The sequence below is a fragment of the Botryllus schlosseri genome, chromosome 11 (genome assembly GCF_051294905.1).
Source record: "Botryllus schlosseri isolate E-star chromosome 11, Bs_hap1, whole genome shotgun sequence".
Classification (NCBI taxonomy): domain Eukaryota; kingdom Metazoa; phylum Chordata; class Ascidiacea; order Stolidobranchia; family Styelidae; genus Botryllus; species Botryllus schlosseri.
This window is the reverse complement of record NC_137246.1, coordinates 17,235,477-17,252,252: the sequence shown is the minus strand read 5'-3', so window position 1 is coordinate 17,252,252 and position 16,776 is coordinate 17,235,477. Positions and strand designations below refer to the sequence as shown.

Sequence of the window (16,776 nt, the reverse complement as noted above, 5' to 3'; positions counted from 1 at the left end):
AAGTTCATGTATCGAAAGGAACTGCGTCTTAGCATTAGCAGGACGCGTTTCTGAAGTTCTTCTGTGTTCGGCCCCACGCGGGTCTACTGCTGGAGTGTTGGAGGCTTAATCTGGTTTAGCGGAGTCTTGCAAAAGCTTAGAAGTTCAGGATTCACAGCGGCCAAGTCGAACCTAGATATTCAATTCATATAATATGAGATCGAAGCTAATAGCTCGCCCCATGATTGACTGTGCTGTTCAATTAGTCGTCGCTTCTTTTCAAATTTACCTTATACTTCGAACCTGTTTGTTTGTTTTGAGGTATTCATGGTGTTTGTCGACTACCATGGTCATTTACACCTGGCCGATAATCTTCATTATTTTCCGTAACTGCCGACTTATAGGACGGCCCACCTCTACGCTTTTTGTAAGACACTGCGCTATCTCGCCACTCTTCGAACCTGGTTACTTTGGAGAGCTTCTGACCAACGCCTACCGTTATTCGATTGGTTGTGTGCTCTGCTGATTTCTATTGCGGTCGCACAAGCACATGTACGCATCGCCTGGATTGTAGGACTCGGGTGGGTCCGTCATTAACTATGTAACAGAGCAATAGCGGGTTGCGTCGACTTTAATCTCGAGTGTAGGCCTACTTGCAATAACTTGTTCCATTGATGGATAACCGTACGAAAGCCTACGAATATTAATATTACGTTGTATTTGAAGTAGGCTAGAGTGGGAAGGTAGGCCGAGTCGGTAAACGGAGACGCTAAGTTCCTGCCAAATTTTGGCCTCTAATACCTAGTCTTCGATACCAGGTATGTGACGATTCACATGATGCATGACCCGACCAAATGACCATACTAAATTACCAATTCTCCGGATTGAAGGCCAACTTTTGAGTGTGGCAACTTCGATTAGAAATCCGGCCCAATCGTCGAATATTCAACCCGACCTCATTCCTTTGCCGATATATGCCATATGGCCTATGTAAACGCGCAGCGATTGGTTACTTCGGTACATCTGCTAAATATCGATGTGGCAATGCATAGGCTAATTTTCCACCACTTTTAAATAAACATTCTAAATTATCTATTCAGTTACCGTCCTTTTAATAGCATTCTTTTGGTAAATATTAGCATGTGTTTGGCCACACTTTAATGATCGATACAGTCTTCACGCGGGTAGCTTCTAGTTGTACTACTAGTACACTGCACGATAGTTAGTTGAATGAATTAAATGTCATCGACGTAATTCAGCAGCGGTCAAAACAGCAGTCCGTGTGACGTGAATCACGTCTCCGATGTGTTTAGTTTGATGACTTCGCCTTTGTCTCCTCGGCTAGGCATCATATTTCGTACGCCGACTTCATTATGGAACGTTGTTGCAGTTAGATAGTAAATATGTAGTTAGATGTGTACTACCTGCCACTGTCGGGTACTGATCTTACTGTTTCTTCTGTTTAGTCACTGAATTGAGATGCAGATATCTAGTGCAGTGACTGTAGGTAATGCCATTCTGGCATTGCTACTTTTAACCACTGTGTTATACGCGCTATTTCCTCGATTCGCCTACAAACTTCGGGTTGTTGCTCTGAATGCTTACATTGCAATGATGTCTTTGGTGGTCTTACCAATAATGGCAATCAATGGCAGAAATGTTGACAATCTAAAATGGTGCTGTCGAGGAATGCGTCCAGGGCGATGGCTTTTTGGATTGTCTGGAAAGATCGTAAAATCTGAAAATATGATCACCGATAAACCGTGTGTGATTGTGAGTAATCACCAGAGTACGCTGGATCTGTTCGGAATGGCTGAAATCTTCCCAGACAGGGCGACATATTTAGCAAAAAGAGAATTGCTCTTTTATGGCCATCTTGGACTATGTTTTTGGCTATCAGGAGCAGTGTTCATCGACCGTAGAGGATCAGGCGGACGTAGTGTCATGGAAAAATGTGCCAAGGAGATATTGGATCGCAATCTCAAAATTTGGATTTTTCCAGAAGGAACCAGATCGACGAAGCCGGGAATGTTACCATTCAAAAAAGGAGCTTTCAATCTGGCTGTTGCCGCACAGATCCCCATTGTCCCAATCGTATTTAAATCCTATGCGGAATTTTACAACCCAATCAAGCACATATTTAAACCGGGACAGTACGTGCTCGAAGTATTGCCTGCTGTTTCCACTCAAGGTTTATGCTCAGAAGACGTACTCGATCTTGCAGATCAAGTTAGGTTATCCATGCTTGAGACGTACTCGCGGCTGAATGAGCCTGTTGATGATTGACTGCGGCTGAGAAGAGTATTTTTTCTTATACCATTTCCGATTTTTCGCCACACGTATCTTATGATCTGTCACTGTTGATTTCATGTCATTACTCTCAACTTTCTTCTTGAAATATACTGTTCTGAAATTGCGTCAATTATCGCAAAATTTACCGAGCTCACATACTTTCCGCGACAATATACGTATATTTGGTACCATATCATATGAACAGTGTTCTCTGAGTGGGCAGATGGTAATGCTATGGTGTCTCGAGATTACAATGATGGCAAACGAGATTGCCACAGCTATATAAGGCGTACCATCGGTGTTTGACTAGAATTCAACACATTATTGGTCAAAGCCAGGTAAATATTTGATCAACCGTCGATGAAAGGTGATATGGTTGATTGGATTGAGAGAGCTTCGACTCATAACTAAATCATTGAGCGCAGCATTTCTATCGGCATCGGTAATTTCGTTGCGGAGTCGCCCGTTTAGTCCTGTACACCGCATGTGACTAATCCACGCATTCTGGTGCTTGTGATATCAACAATAGGCGGAAACGAATTAAGGCTGTGTCAGGAAGGTCTTCTACGGGTGTAACTCGTAAATTAAGAAGCTGGATATCTAGAAAATGGTAGATACGGTTCTCCGAGCTGTGACTGTTCTTGCGATATGCTGCTGGTGCTTCGTTATCGCCAATGATCTATTGGATACAGGTATGATTAATCTCATGTTGTTTGTGAACAGTGCTGTGAATAACATTGCCCACATAATTGTAAAACACTTTAACATTAGCACAGGTCTTTGGGAACATGTTTGCACCAAACCTGCTTGTAAAGAATTTCATGAGACTGGGCTACCCCTCTACCACTACCATTAATCTCTATGCTGTGTCTACAGGTCCGGTAGTGACGACTCAATATGGTAAAATCAGAGGCTCCTTGCGGTATGCTACGGCATCGAAGAGACCCGTATATTCCTATTTCGGCGTGAAGTATGGACGCACTCCTGACTACTTCTTCCGATTCCAACCGCCTGAAAATCCGTGGAATTGGAGTGATATTCGTAACGCAACCGACGAGTCGCGCCCTTTGTGTGTACAGGTAGGTATATCGCAAAGTAGCAAATTTTATGCACATGGTGTAAAATTACAACATTAGAAAGTTTAATATAGCTGCATCGCACCTAAGACGTATTACGTAGGCAGTGCTCTGTCAAACGAACGTTGAACATTGGACAGTAGACAAAGACATTTGCTCAATGGTATGATGGCATGATGCCGTAGTGAGAAAATTGGTCCATCACTTGCATCGACTTGCGTCTTGTGGTGTCAAAATCTTCGTGACTATAGGCAACAGCAAATTCAATATATGTGTGAATGGGAATGGAACTCGTTCACCCTGACTGTGGCTATTTTAATGATATTAATTAGTAATATTTCTTAACAACTCTACAACGGTTTAATGTAACTCCGGGTTAGTGATTGGGAACAAAATCACGCGACGAGTTATGAAGTATCCAGATTCTAGGGTAGGCTACGGCCCAATAACTCATATACACATGAATTCAAACGAATGAAAAATCATACAATTGTTCCTATCGGCCCGCGCCAAAGGTTAAATTCCGGGTTCTGCCAGTGCTACATATACCCCACTCTCACAAATAGTAACCACTAACCACACTATTATAAGACACTGGACGCCTCAGACCTGACATTTACGACATCTACTTTGTAATGTAGGGTTTCACGGGTATCGCATATTTTTTTACTCATTTGAATGAACCCGACTCCGACGTATTCCTCATATCGATACAACAAATGACGTCACTCTTTAGCATCTGTGACGTAATTTCTGGTAACCTATTTTCGTGAAAAACGACATTGAAATTGACAACCCGCTGTCCAAGATGATTAGTCGGGTCAAGTTCAGGATTTGGCCAGTTAGGTTTAGGTTAGGATCTATTCCGGGGGTCGGTCAATATTTCGTATGCAGTTTGCCAAATGTCAAAATATCAGCAACTCGCGCGCCAAACATTTTCGGAGATACAGTATATTTCGCATTGCTTCACGCCTGAAACCATATGCGGGATATTCAAGGGGTCTTGAGAAATTTATTCCTACTTAGATACGGTTAAATGGTTTTACCTACTTACTGCCACTTAGCCATGGTTTACATTGCAAAATTTCCGTATTGTCCACGCTCAAATAATTTCCAACGTATTTTGTAACATATCGTGCGGATCAGTCCTTTATAGGCAGGCACTGTTCTTTTTTTGCATATTGTCGGACGGGAAACAGTCTATCAATGATTGCACCATATTCTGACACTTTCATTAACAAGTTTTAAATGGAATTATACATTATCATCGACCTAAATACAGCATGGGTCGCGCGTGTCGGCTACATAAGGTAACAAAATGCACGAGCGGTGACAACAGGGAAATGCCTATAGTCATTGAGCAGTTGAGCTACATCTCTAATAGCTGGATATCATGTACTACGCGGGCTTATCAATCCACGTAGGCTATATCGTAAATCCATTGGACGTTAGACCGCGGCCTTCCGAAGGGATCACGGACCTCACTGTAGGAATTTAGCGTTACCCACTTGATTTGTCGCTTCATGCAGACTCATTTCAATGCTTGTTGACATTTATATCTAAAACTTTCCTAAAATTTTATATTTTCAAAAAACAGTGACAATAGAAGGTATCACAACAATACAAGAGAGAGAGACAGAGAGAGTCTTTATTTTCATCCAACCAAAACACATAACACACGGCAGTGGTGGTGGTACAGAAAATATGCATGCACATTGCACAGTATTCGGTATTAGATAGGAATGATCGATAAGACCGCGAGAGTCATCTAGTCTGATCACACCAGTGCTCGAAAACGTTTAGGCCTCACTAGTCAACTCGAATCATCAAAATTGATACTTGATTCGAGTACTCAAATTCTCAAACCCAGCCTGAATTACGAGAAGCGTTTTACGTTTTATACGCCTTATATACCCATCTGCAATCTTCCATAAACGATGCTAGTCCGATGACCAAAGCTGGCATGCGTCATTCTCATCTAGTCGATGTCGTGCGAAATGTTCGGTCTGCTTCCAACAAAACTCGGCAAAGACGTAACGGTGTATTGTATCCTCATGGCGATTGGTTGTCCGCGATATCGGCCGAATAAGAAGGATCTGAAAGTCCTGTTTTGTTGAATGCGACACGCATCCGACTCAAATATTTATTCATCTGACTCGGTTTTCGGAGCATTGATATTTTTCTACACAATTTACATCTAGGCTAGGCTATTGTTCAAATGCCGTCACTCACACAGAAGTATTAAGTAGGCCTATCGACAAACAAGAACCGCTTGTTCTGGCGTTTATAACATTTTGTACGGTGTAGATTTCATGTAAATTCGAATGAGACGTTCCAATTTCAAATTTTCTATGCCGATATAGGGAACAAAACGACTGCAGCGCATCACACTTAGGGTTACATATAAAACAAAAATCCATTTAAAACAAACATGTTTAAAAAATGTTTGTTTTTCTAGTGATGACGTCACTAATCTTCAGTGGTGTCAGTGGATTAGCATTCACAGTTGACAATATAGGGTAAATATGGCCCCTTCGACTAAACGGGCTTCCGACCACTTTCATAAACAGACAAAACATATCTTTAACCAGGACTATATTATGCAGCATTTTTACGGTCGGCGGTGATGATCATCAAAACACCTATTCCGTGCCACCTTATCTATATATACGTGCTATAACTGTCGAACAAACGGCGATTTCGAGGGTACCAGTCACTCCATATCGTATGCGTCGACTATATTGGGTGCATAGGTCCGTAGGCTCATACTGCATGTTTTTCTAAAGTATTTGCACAATTATGGCATAATTATACAACGCTTGAAAAAACGCCGTTTGTTTCAAATGCAAAGAGGAAAAGTAGATTTGGGAAGCAGTATATGCTTCTCCGATCAAGTGTTTCCGCGATTAGAGTATTAAAAAATGGTAATAGCGATGATGGATACAATTTCGCAAAATCTTTAATGAAAACCTCTTGATGAGCTGAATAGTCATTTCCCATGCCGCAAGTTTACATGGAGTATGTTTGGGGGTGTAGAGACTACAATGTCAGCCCTCAAAGTAAATCACGAATGTTTTTCGACATGCACTACAGGACATAGACCGATACCACTCTCTGCGAAAACATACATTCTTGAAACACATGATGCCTAGCGATCCAAACATGTCCGAAGACTGCTTGTTGCTGGACGTTTTCACACCCGTTTCTCCCGAAAGCAAATCGAAGACTTCTCTCCCGGTAAGGTTTATTTTGAAGGACTGTCTTGTCTCGTCAAATTCTACTGACTCGGTGCGCGTTAGGTTATTGTATGGATACACGGAGGCTCTTTCGACGCTTTCTGTTCTACTACGAAGCTGTGGGCACTTTCCGCTTTTGAGGATGTTGTACTAGTTCAAGTGCAGTATCGGCTCGGTTTATTTGGCTTTTTCACTACAAATGACGAATGGGCAACCGCGAATAACGCTTTTCACGACCAGATCAAAGCTTTGAAATGGGTTCAGTAAGTCAATTCCGTACGTCTGCGGTCGATAGAAATAATAATTCAATAATTTACCTGATTCGATTAACAGAACAAACATCCATGCTTTTGGTGGCGACCCCGCGTCCGTGACCCTGATGGGCGAATCCGCAGGTTCTATCGCCGCTACTGCGCACATGCTCATGCCTAAAAGTGTTGGGCTTTTCCATCGTGTAATCGGACTGAGCGGAGCTCCTGATACCATGAACTGGCGAGAAAGCTATCTCGATACTGCCAGAAGGTACGAAGTAAGAACTGCATGACACAGTGTCTAACTATTCTCCGTGGATGGTAAAAGCTTCGCATACACGTCACAATTCTAATGTGAGTATTTGAGATACCAATTTCCATGTCTTGTGCGCTAAATGTAACAAAAAAATGAAGTATATGTGATATATGGGCCTTGGGAATGGAGGAATGCTTTGGGTGAGTTGGTTCGAGCTCGTGGCGGCATTATCGGTGATAGGGACTATTGTTCCAACATTGCTGTTCCAGACATCTCGGGTCACGAATGTCGAACTTTGTGTTGCATTGGGCACCATGTAGTCAAATAATACCACGGTAACACTGTCACATCACTAATGACACCAACACTATACTAGGCTTACCATATTTTGGAAATCTAAAAAGAGGACACTTTTTCAGAAATTTGAGACTTGGAAAACCGGAGAAGAATTCTCAAAAACCGGTGAATTTTTCCCACTTTGTGATCGGTTGACTAAAAAAAAGGTCATCTTTACCGCTCAGAGCTCAAAATACCGTTTTTCTTCTCGCATTGCTAGGTGGATGACTAAAAAGAGAAAAAAAAGGTCATCTTTCCGCCCAGAGCTAAATAACCGATTTTCACTCCAAAATACCCGCCGGTGCGTCAGTTCTGTGCTAATTTACGCTATATCACTCGCAATTTGCTCTAAATCTGACCTAAATTTTCAAAAAAGAGGACAAAATCTCAAAAAAGAGGACAAAAGGGCGTCCTCCGAGGACAATTTCAAAAAATTCAAAAAAGAGGACAAATCCTCTTAAAAGAGGACGTATGGTAACCCTACACTATACACCAGTGGTCGGGAACATATGGCTCGCGAGCCATATATGGCTCTTTTAGGCATAAGATATGGCTCTTTGCCAAATATTCATTTTTGTACTGAATTGATCTATATTGCAGCGATTTGTTGGTAAATTTCCCTCACGGCCAGAATAATTATTCTCGTGGGAGTATAAACATGTCTTTGAGAGGTAAAGACAATGCCGTCTTCAGGTTTAGGGGTTCGGACCCCCTCTTTTCAAAATAATCAAATTTAAGTTACTGTCACGCTGGCGGCCAATATCACGCGCGAATTCTATGTACCCGACTCGAAATCTTGAATTGTGCGATAAGCTGATTAATCAAAGAGTATATAGCAGACATGGCGACGCCCATTTCAAAACGCAGTTTTCAAATACACATTGTCTTCCTTATCTACGGCTCGAAATGAACTATTGTGGATGTGACATTCAATTACAAACTCGAATTACAAACAACGCCATGGCTATCCACGTTCTTGATTGGCAACTAACCCAATAGCACTGTAGTACCGCACCGGCGATAAAATGTATGCGTGTAGCGCAACGTTATGTTACCGCCGAATACTTTGAGAATTGAGAAGTATTTAGAAGTATTTAGATTTTCGGAATCAGTGTGACAGTCACATTCGATTATTATCAGCTATAATAAATTCTAAGCTACTTACGGTGAATTGCGTTATCAATAGTGAGGCTTGGCCCGTCTGTGCCTTACCTCTCGTTTCGAGCTTTATTTTCGAACAATAAATGCCAGTTTTTACAGAGAAAATATGGCCCACACGAGGAATCCGATGTAGTGAGTTCGAATTAGTGCTAGCATGACGTCACGAATTTTCAATTGTGACGTAACAGTTGATTGACATGTATGGCTCTTTGGGAGTCGAGATGGAAAAAATAGGGCCAATATGGCTCTTCGGACAAAAAAGGTTCCCGACCACTGCTATACACTCTAGCGAAAAGAGTGTATATTCTCACCCAACGGGCCTAAAAGGGTGGTCCACAAAAACAGAACCCAACTCAAAATTATATCGCGGTCATAAATCCTACGTGCTTAGGTGCATACGTTCCCGCGTCCCTACGTGCATGCATCATTTGGATTAAAATGTTTTACTCGATCTATACCGCGGTCTAAGTCTGAGGTAGGTTTTAGATTCGTGTGCCACGGGCTTATATTCACACCCGTATATCAGGGGTGTTACACGAGTTGAAATACAATCTCTTTTCGCTAAGAGTGTATAGCGTAAAGAGTGTAAACGTGTACGTACTAGGGATGGTGTGAACGTGAGGTTCATGTTTGCGTTCTCTGTGTGAACCTCGGAAATTAAGAGGTTCGTGTTCACAACAGAACCTTGGTAGGTTCTGCATTGTGAACCTTTTTCATATATTACAATTTTCACTTCATTATAACATCTTTGGTTCAAATTTATTGCATTTTAACTGCGGGCCACTATATGCATGGCGCTGGCAGCATTAAAAATCAACACTAAACGAGCATGCACCTTGAAAATCTCAAAAGTTTTACTTGCTTTGTTACAAAAGTTTGCACGAAATATCCAGCTTCCCGTTTGTGAATATTATTGACTCTCTGCTATGAGTTTGACCCGCAATCACACAACATCACGAGAGAAATACGTAGTCAGCGAATGATGCTTATTCAACCAATCAATAAGATTGATATCGTTTTTTGATGCAAAAAATCTAGCAGGCGTACGGGGTCAATCTTGACTCCATATCTTTACAGCATCATTAAAACCAAATCCGTGCGATTGAGGTGTTGGCTACTGCTGTATAACTTGTTAATGGGGTACTATCGGTAGTAAGTACAGAAACCCGTTCAACACTCTGCTCAATATCAATGTAGCAATACTCAGACGCCGAATACATTGTCCGGTCTGGCCTAGACCGTTAAGGCGTAAGTTTATATTCCCTGGTAAGTCCTCGTCGAAATTGTTGGCAAAGCGACGAAAGATAATGATTTTATGGGAGTATTATAAACTTTAATTGCCTCAGTTGATACATTTACCGATGTTTAAAACGCCAACATGTACTTCGGCATTGTGGCATTATGTGGCCCGAGTCGTCGCGGGGTATCGTGCACAATTGCACATTAATATAGGCTATCACTTCATTGGAAGATAGGGTTGGAATTAGCAATATGACGTCACGTGACGTCACGAGGTTCACGTTCGTGTTCACACAGAACCTTTCAAAAAGGTTCGCGTTCACACGAACCTGAACCTTTCAGAGGTTCACACCATCCCTAGACGTACACCAGTGATTTCCAGCAGCGGCTCCCGCATGCTGCGTCTCCAACCTAGCCTTTTTGCGGCTCTGAATATGCCACAAAAATATGATAGTCAGTTGTTGTTTATTTCTATAAATAGATATAGTCAATTTCTGTGTATGAACGCTTAAATAGGGGATATCAGTTATGTCTGACGCCGATAAGGCTAATTCCGAAAACGGGGAAAGAGAATTCTTGCAGACTAGCGTCAAACGCATGGATGAATAGTGAATACCCGTCGCGGCCGTCGGACAATGATATATCTTGAGTTCTGCTGGTCATAGACCTTTATAGATCGTCTCCGTGAAGAGTAAATTTCGACACAATTTTACTGACATCTGAGTATAACTGCTCATAGTCAAGTATAGATTGCAATTATACCAATTATTACTCAGCGTATATATATGATAATGATCCCCGTCAAACTTGTAATGCATTAAGTGCTGGAATGTATGAAGAGCTATCACATAACGTCATATATAGTATGCTCTAGTAATGATATGCATTTTCAGTATCTGTCAATTTATAATTGTATAGCACTCGCCAATCTGCGTCTATCAATGCTAAAATCACCGATATAAAATCTATGGAAGTCTACGTCCATGTTTCGAATTAGCTGGATGGTGAGATCCAGTGGTAGGCTAGCTGGCTGCCTTAAAATTTTCGTTTTACGTAGCCTTCTCGTGTGTTTTCATGCGGCTCTATACGTACTCTGAAGTTTGAAATGCGGCTCCGACATCCAAAAAGGATGGGAACCACTGGTGTATTCAGTACGTAAAAATCAGCAATTTAGACCGAATCAAAATCAAGGTCCCAACTACGCCGAGAATGATTCATGACACTGATATATTTGATTTTAACGGAATTTAGTTTCTCCCCAGAATATGCACCGCTCGTATCTTGCAGCATACTTCTTTTATCGAACATCTCGACCTGCGACCTATATCGAGGTTTCTAGCTTTGATTATGTCTCTAAAATATTCAAGTGTAGTATGAATATATAGACTCTGTTCATCCACGTGGCAAATTTAGACCTGAGTTGGGGGCAAGTATTGTTTCGCGATTTGGGACACTTTTTCCTGTCGCAGATTGGGAAAGCACGCTAGTTGCGACTTCGAGTCCATCGGGGCTGTCGACATATGTATACAGAACAAACTCGGGACCTCTACGCTCATGCGGATGGCAAAGCAGACGGGCGCGGTGAAACATGTAAAAACTCGAACTCTGAAACGGTAACGTGATGTGCATTTCGTGTTTCAGGAATTCTCCTTGTCCGAAGACCCGACTTTGTTTGCGGATAAAATTCAAACTCTGATCGATAAAGCATTGTTTGCCAGTAGAGTCCCGGTTTTAATGGGAGTTACGAGTGGCGAGGCAGACTACTTACTTTCGCGCAAAGTATTCGCCGATGTTTACAAAAAAGGTTTTTTCAAGATCTTTTTTCTGGTAGTGTTTTTTTGAATTATATTGGTTAGCCGAACGTTATTGCTAAACTGATGTGGTATACGATACAAAGTAGTAAAGTCTTCACCACTCAAACTCATTTCTATTCATATTGTACATTCACACTGTTAAGCTTGTAAACCGATAGATTCCAAACTGAGACTGTACTCTGTCTATAGACCACTTTTTTGATAGTATCACACGTGATCTCAGCCTAATTGTTCACAACATTAGTATGGCGTCACAGTTGAGCATTTAGCAGAGCGGACATGGTGTATGAACACTTGAACAGTAAACACTGAACAGCAGGGTTGTTCAAAATAACTTTTTTCCGGATTCGGGGGATTCACTGATTACATTGTTAGGTTGGCCTGAAAAAAAAAACGCTTCACACCAAATTTGGCTCAATTCCAACCAGTAAAAGCCGACGCAGAGCCAATGGAAATTTTTGACTTTATTGTAAAAATAAGAATAAAATTTTTCAAATTTTACCGTTTACTCCATAAAATTGTTATGTTGTCTAAAAGAACTAGGCATAACACTTTTTGCTCAATTCCAACAGGTAGAAGCGAAATTATTTCATTTGAAATCTTTAAATTTGCAGAAATAGCATTGACTGTGGGAAAACCCAGAATTATCAACGAAAAACTCAAATACCTTCGCTTCTACTAGTTGGAATTGTGTCAAATTTGTTTTGCGTCGTTTTTGTAGACAACTCAACAATTTCATGAAGTTAACAGTAATTTTTTTTTAAATTTCTTGAAAATATTTTAGATTTAAAAAGAAATTTTAATTGGTTCTTAGTAGGGTTGGGACTTCGGGATCAAATTTGAAATCCCGGGATCTGGATTTCCCGGGATTTGCGCTTCTCAATCCCGGGATTTCCCGGGATTAGCAAAGTAGTAAAATACACATACAAGCTACACACACAGCACTTATTCCTTGTAGTATTGACGAAAAAACATGCTCCCGTGAATACGAACGAAACCCAGCGACCGAAGGCCACCCGGATAATGAGCGTTTAAATTCATGTACCGCCTGTTTCATGTAGAAAATGATTCGTCAAACGTGATCGAAAAACGTCCAATGCTGCGTTTCATTGCCATAAGCTATTCTTCCACACACTTACGGATTTATTTGCTGTGCTCGATCACCAAGTCACGAACACGTTTGCGACATCTTGACAAGTCATAGCCATAAGCCTTGAAGGCCCGACGAATTCACTCACTTTGGGTAATTGTATAAATGTTAACCCGTCCACAGCAGTTCACTGGTTAAGAAGTTCATCGAGGGGAGGTTTATGCGATTTATTTTATAGGAATCGATCTTCCTCATCTTTATTTTTAGCTGATCTTTCTTTGACGTGTCCGATTGAATCATGCATGATTTAATTACTATCATTTGTACGGACCTTAAATGCGTTATTAGTAGGGCCATTTTTATATGACCTTAAAAAATCGATTATATGACTTTATTTTTTGGAAAATATGACTTTATATGACTTTATGTGAAAATCGTGTATTTTTACATGTAACCAACTCATGGAACTGACGAGTAAAACATTCACAACATAACAGTTGCAGAGAATGGTTGTTGCAGAGCTGAGGAGCGAGTCGTTCTTGCTTCAATCCATTTCCAATGCTTGAGTGTTGCAAGATGCTGTTCAACAAAAAAAACGTTTCTCATGCTTCACAATGCAACTGCATACCTGACAGGACACTTTCTCTGTAGGGGAGATTTTGAAGTCATTAAATTCATTTACAATAGCTTTGACTCTCGCTGCATTAGATTCTCTCACTTTTGGCATGCTGAACCAGATATTCTCTCTGGGTCTAAGTCTCTTATGAATAAACTTGAAGTGAACTGTATATATTCAACTGTTATATTCTTCAGTTTGCTACTAGTTGTAATGTATTTGTACATAATTAACCAAGACTAAGCTTTTTAGCTTGCCTGCCCACTGACTGAACTTCAAATGACGTCCCACTTCAGTGCACAGAAGTAAAATAAGTTTTGTTGCCACATGATGCAATATCTGACCACATAATGCAATATGTGACCTCATAGGTCTGTGACTGTAATGTTATGTAGGCAAACCTTATAGTTTGCCTTACTTACTTAGTGCTTAATCGCTTCACCGCTTAAATTAGCTCTTACCGGTATTATTTAAAGTATACAACAATATGACTTTATCACTCAAATATGACCTAACCAGGAAAATATGACTTTATATGACTTTATAACTTTCTTAGTATACCCCATAGGGATGCGGTTTTTACGTTAAAATTGATTGCACGACTTACTGATGCATAGAAAAAAATATGACTTTAATGACTTTAAATGGCCCTAGTTATTAGTCCCTTTGTGCCAGACACTGAAGCTTTCAAAACGTCTTGACACAAGTTGCATTTGGCTTTTTATGTAGATTTATAAAACAAACAGTTTCGCTAAACATGTGATTTTCTCTTTGCATTGACATCTTCGAAATTCGCCATTATTCGACCTGTATTTCACCTCCACAGCACCGTCCTTGTGACTTTCCGATACTCAATTACACTCATGCTATGATTCGTAGACTACGACGGAAGTGATTGTGTAGTACATTGTTATGCCATAGCTGGCTTTAATATCAAATAATTGTGAATTGTTTTAGGCAATCAGCAGAGTTTGTGACATTGCTTTATTACCAAGATAAGAGATATGTCGCTACGTAAGCCTTGGAAAATGCTCTTTACAAATTCCGGGATTTCATTGGGAGTAATCCCGGGTTCGGGATTGCTTCAAATCCCGGGATCCCGGGATCGGGATTTCCCGTGGTTCCAACGCTAGTTCTTAGTCGGCTTCTACTGGTAGGAATTGAGCCAAATTTGGTGTGTTGCGTTTTTGTAAGGCAACCTAACAATTTAATCAGTGAATCTTTAGGATCCAGAATAAAAAGTCATTTTTGAACAATCCTAATTGAACCCGTAAATTTGTAAGCTGATGACTGAAAAAGGTCACCGCGTTCTTCCAGTCACAATCACGGCCAGTATAGGACACAAGTCAAAAGTAAAGACAAATCTTTTATAAGACACCGCTCTTCAAAATAAGGACAAATCTTACAAATAAGGACGGTATCAAGCAACGCTGTGTGTGACATGAAGCGTAGGATTCTCGTCACCGAAATATAGTATCAATTGTTATTTTAATGACTGTCTCGGTCTGTTACCACTGCATAAGTGTGTGTTTTCCTCCGCCACTTTCTCACAGAAATAATATGTTTCAAAGGACCCAACTCAACTACGCAAGAATTACAACAAGCAATGGTGCATCTTCTGTACAGCCTGTACCCCGACAGTAAGACAGACGAAATGGCCGAAATGGTTTTCAAACGGTACACGAACGAGTCGAACTGCGATTCCAGTGAAACTCGATTTAGGGTATTCTTACAAGCGTTCGCCGACTCCTATTTCACTTCCAAAGCCGCAAGATTTGCCAAGAAGGTTGAAGGTCGGTGATACATGCGAAATATTTTTACTTGTAATTGTATGCTCCAACTTGTGTATGCAGTATACTAGTTATACAGTATACCGTGTATTGCATACCGAATCTAAATGCAACATGTGCATGTGCAGCATATATATTGATTTTATTGACTGGCGGCCTGAAATTTGAACATTAGCAAGGCTTTTTTCGCCCCTGGGTGTCACCGCGTGGCTTTGCTTCGAACAACATAATGTCGGCCATTCAATTACAACGTTACGTATTATTCTGTAGAACAAGTTCGTTTGTACCGAAAATTCTTTAAATCATCGTTAAATCATCACTTGCCCCGCACAGAAAGCGGCGGAAGAGCCTACTTCTTGGAATTCGACATGAAACCATCGATGTACGACGCGATGCCGGAACAATATCCCCGCCAATATAACTTCAGATCGGCTGATCACGCAGACGACATCCCTTACGTCTTCGGCTTCCCCTTTGTTACCGAATATACTGGGGGAGAAAATCCGGCGATGAGCTTCACGAAAACGGAGGAAGAAATTAGCAGGAAATACATGCATCTAATCGCGCATTTTGCTAAAGTCGGGTAAGTCAATTGATGAACTTGGCCTGTTTTAGCCCTTTCCAGTGGTCGGATTTGAATTTTTGTCAGCCGGTTAACAAAACCGTGAAATTTTCCAGACGGTTCTGTTACAAAAAGTGATCAACCTAAACCAGTATCGCTAATCGGTTCGGCCTATCGAACGTCTTATTGTTATAGATAACTAACCTACGTTACTTATATATTTGTATCGAATTTGAATCATATAATGTTCATTATAAACTTCTCATATATCGTCAGGTCTCCTGAGAAGGAACTCAATTGGTCGAGATATCCAAACTATCTCAGGGTTGGAGACAGTTTCAAAGCACAACCAACGGCGTACCGTGAAGATAAAATGAGATTCTGGAACGAAGAAATAAAGAAGATGGCGTTTGCTTAATAATCCAGCTAACAGATATAGTTTCAGATGATATTCACTGTGTCGAGAATTTTCAATCAACGCGTCAGCTCATCTAAATCAATTCAAAATATGCAATATATAAGTGTTCAGACTTCAACGATCTGATGTTTTCTTGATATCGTGTTGTCTACTGGACGTAGCCTAGTATTGATCCGCAGATCTATATGGGTGGACTGATAGACAGCTGAGATTCTTTCCGCAATAAAATATAGCATAAGTTCAATCTTAACATCACACGTACAGCAAGTCATACAGAAATCCAGCATTATTCTATAGGCTGTAGTGTATATCGTCTTTGGCAGAAATTTGACAATCTGGCACTGCTCAACGATTTTTACTGCGTTGAAACTGCAGCTAAAAGATATTTACGAGTGTTACTTGCCACCCTGGGTTAACTCGGTATATATAGGGCAGGAGTCTCTACCTTGCGAAATTTCTGTTACATAATACTACACTATTGCATTTCTCGACGCCATCAAGCAGGGATATTGGATAGTTGCCAGCCGAAATTATGAAGGAAGTGTGTTTACCATAGCCTTTACAAACGCAATGGTCTTGCGTACGACGATGGTATAGTGATGGTAGCACGGGTGTCCGGTACGTATCGACGCTAAACGCACAACATCTCGCCAGGTGGTA

General features: G+C 40.9%; 2 protein-coding genes across 4 annotated transcripts; both read left to right on the top strand.

Moving 5' to 3' along the window:
- The first annotated feature begins 1,181 nt into the window (after positions 1-1,181).
- LOC145450177 (1-acyl-sn-glycerol-3-phosphate acyltransferase alpha-like) lies at positions 1,182-2,462 on the top strand. The gene has a single exon (XM_080328678.1). The coding sequence runs from the start codon at positions 1,459-1,461 to the stop codon at positions 2,263-2,265; it is 807 nt and encodes a 268-aa protein (XP_080184804.1). The 5' UTR covers positions 1,182-1,458; the 3' UTR covers positions 2,266-2,462.
- A 148-nt stretch (positions 2,463-2,610) lies between these two features.
- LOC145450173 (fatty acyl-CoA hydrolase precursor, medium chain-like) lies at positions 2,611-16,234 on the top strand. 3 transcript variants are annotated; one of them, XM_080328674.1, is made up of 10 exons: positions 2,611-2,963; positions 3,148-3,350; positions 6,441-6,584; positions 6,647-6,846; positions 6,917-7,105; positions 11,296-11,407; positions 11,468-11,630; positions 14,918-15,139; positions 15,470-15,719; positions 15,975-16,234. In XM_080328674.1, the coding sequence occupies exons 1-10, from the start codon at positions 2,879-2,881 to the stop codon at positions 16,114-16,116; spliced, it is 1,710 nt and encodes a 569-aa protein (XP_080184800.1). In that variant the 5' UTR covers positions 2,611-2,878; the 3' UTR covers positions 16,117-16,234. The 3 variants fall into 3 exon arrangements, with proteins under 3 accessions (XP_080184800.1, XP_080184801.1, XP_080184799.1); XM_080328673.1 differs by lacking the exon at positions 2,611-2,963 and having other exon boundaries at positions 2,971-3,350; XM_080328675.1 differs by lacking the exons at positions 2,611-2,963; positions 15,975-16,234 and having other exon boundaries at positions 2,970-3,350; positions 11,468-11,653; positions 15,470-15,658.
- The last annotated feature ends 542 nt before the right edge of the window (positions 16,235-16,776 follow it).

Bases quoted from the DNA above. Each gene is read 5' to 3' on its own strand.
- LOC145450173 (XM_080328673.1), top strand. From the start codon at position 3,060: ATGTTTGCACCAAACCTGCTTGTAAAGAATTTCATGAGACTGGGCTAC. The intron at 6,847-6,916 runs GTAAGTCAATTC...TTCGATTAACAG, and splicing joins AAAGCTTTGAAATGGGTTCA to AACAAACATCCATGCTTTTG. The intron at 11,408-11,467 runs GTGAAACATGTA...TTCGTGTTTCAG, and splicing joins TGGCAAAGCAGACGGGCGCG to GAATTCTCCTTGTCCGAAGA.
- LOC145450177 (XM_080328678.1), top strand. From the start codon at position 1,459: ATGCAGATATCTAGTGCAGTGACTGTAGGTAATGCCATTCTGGCATTG.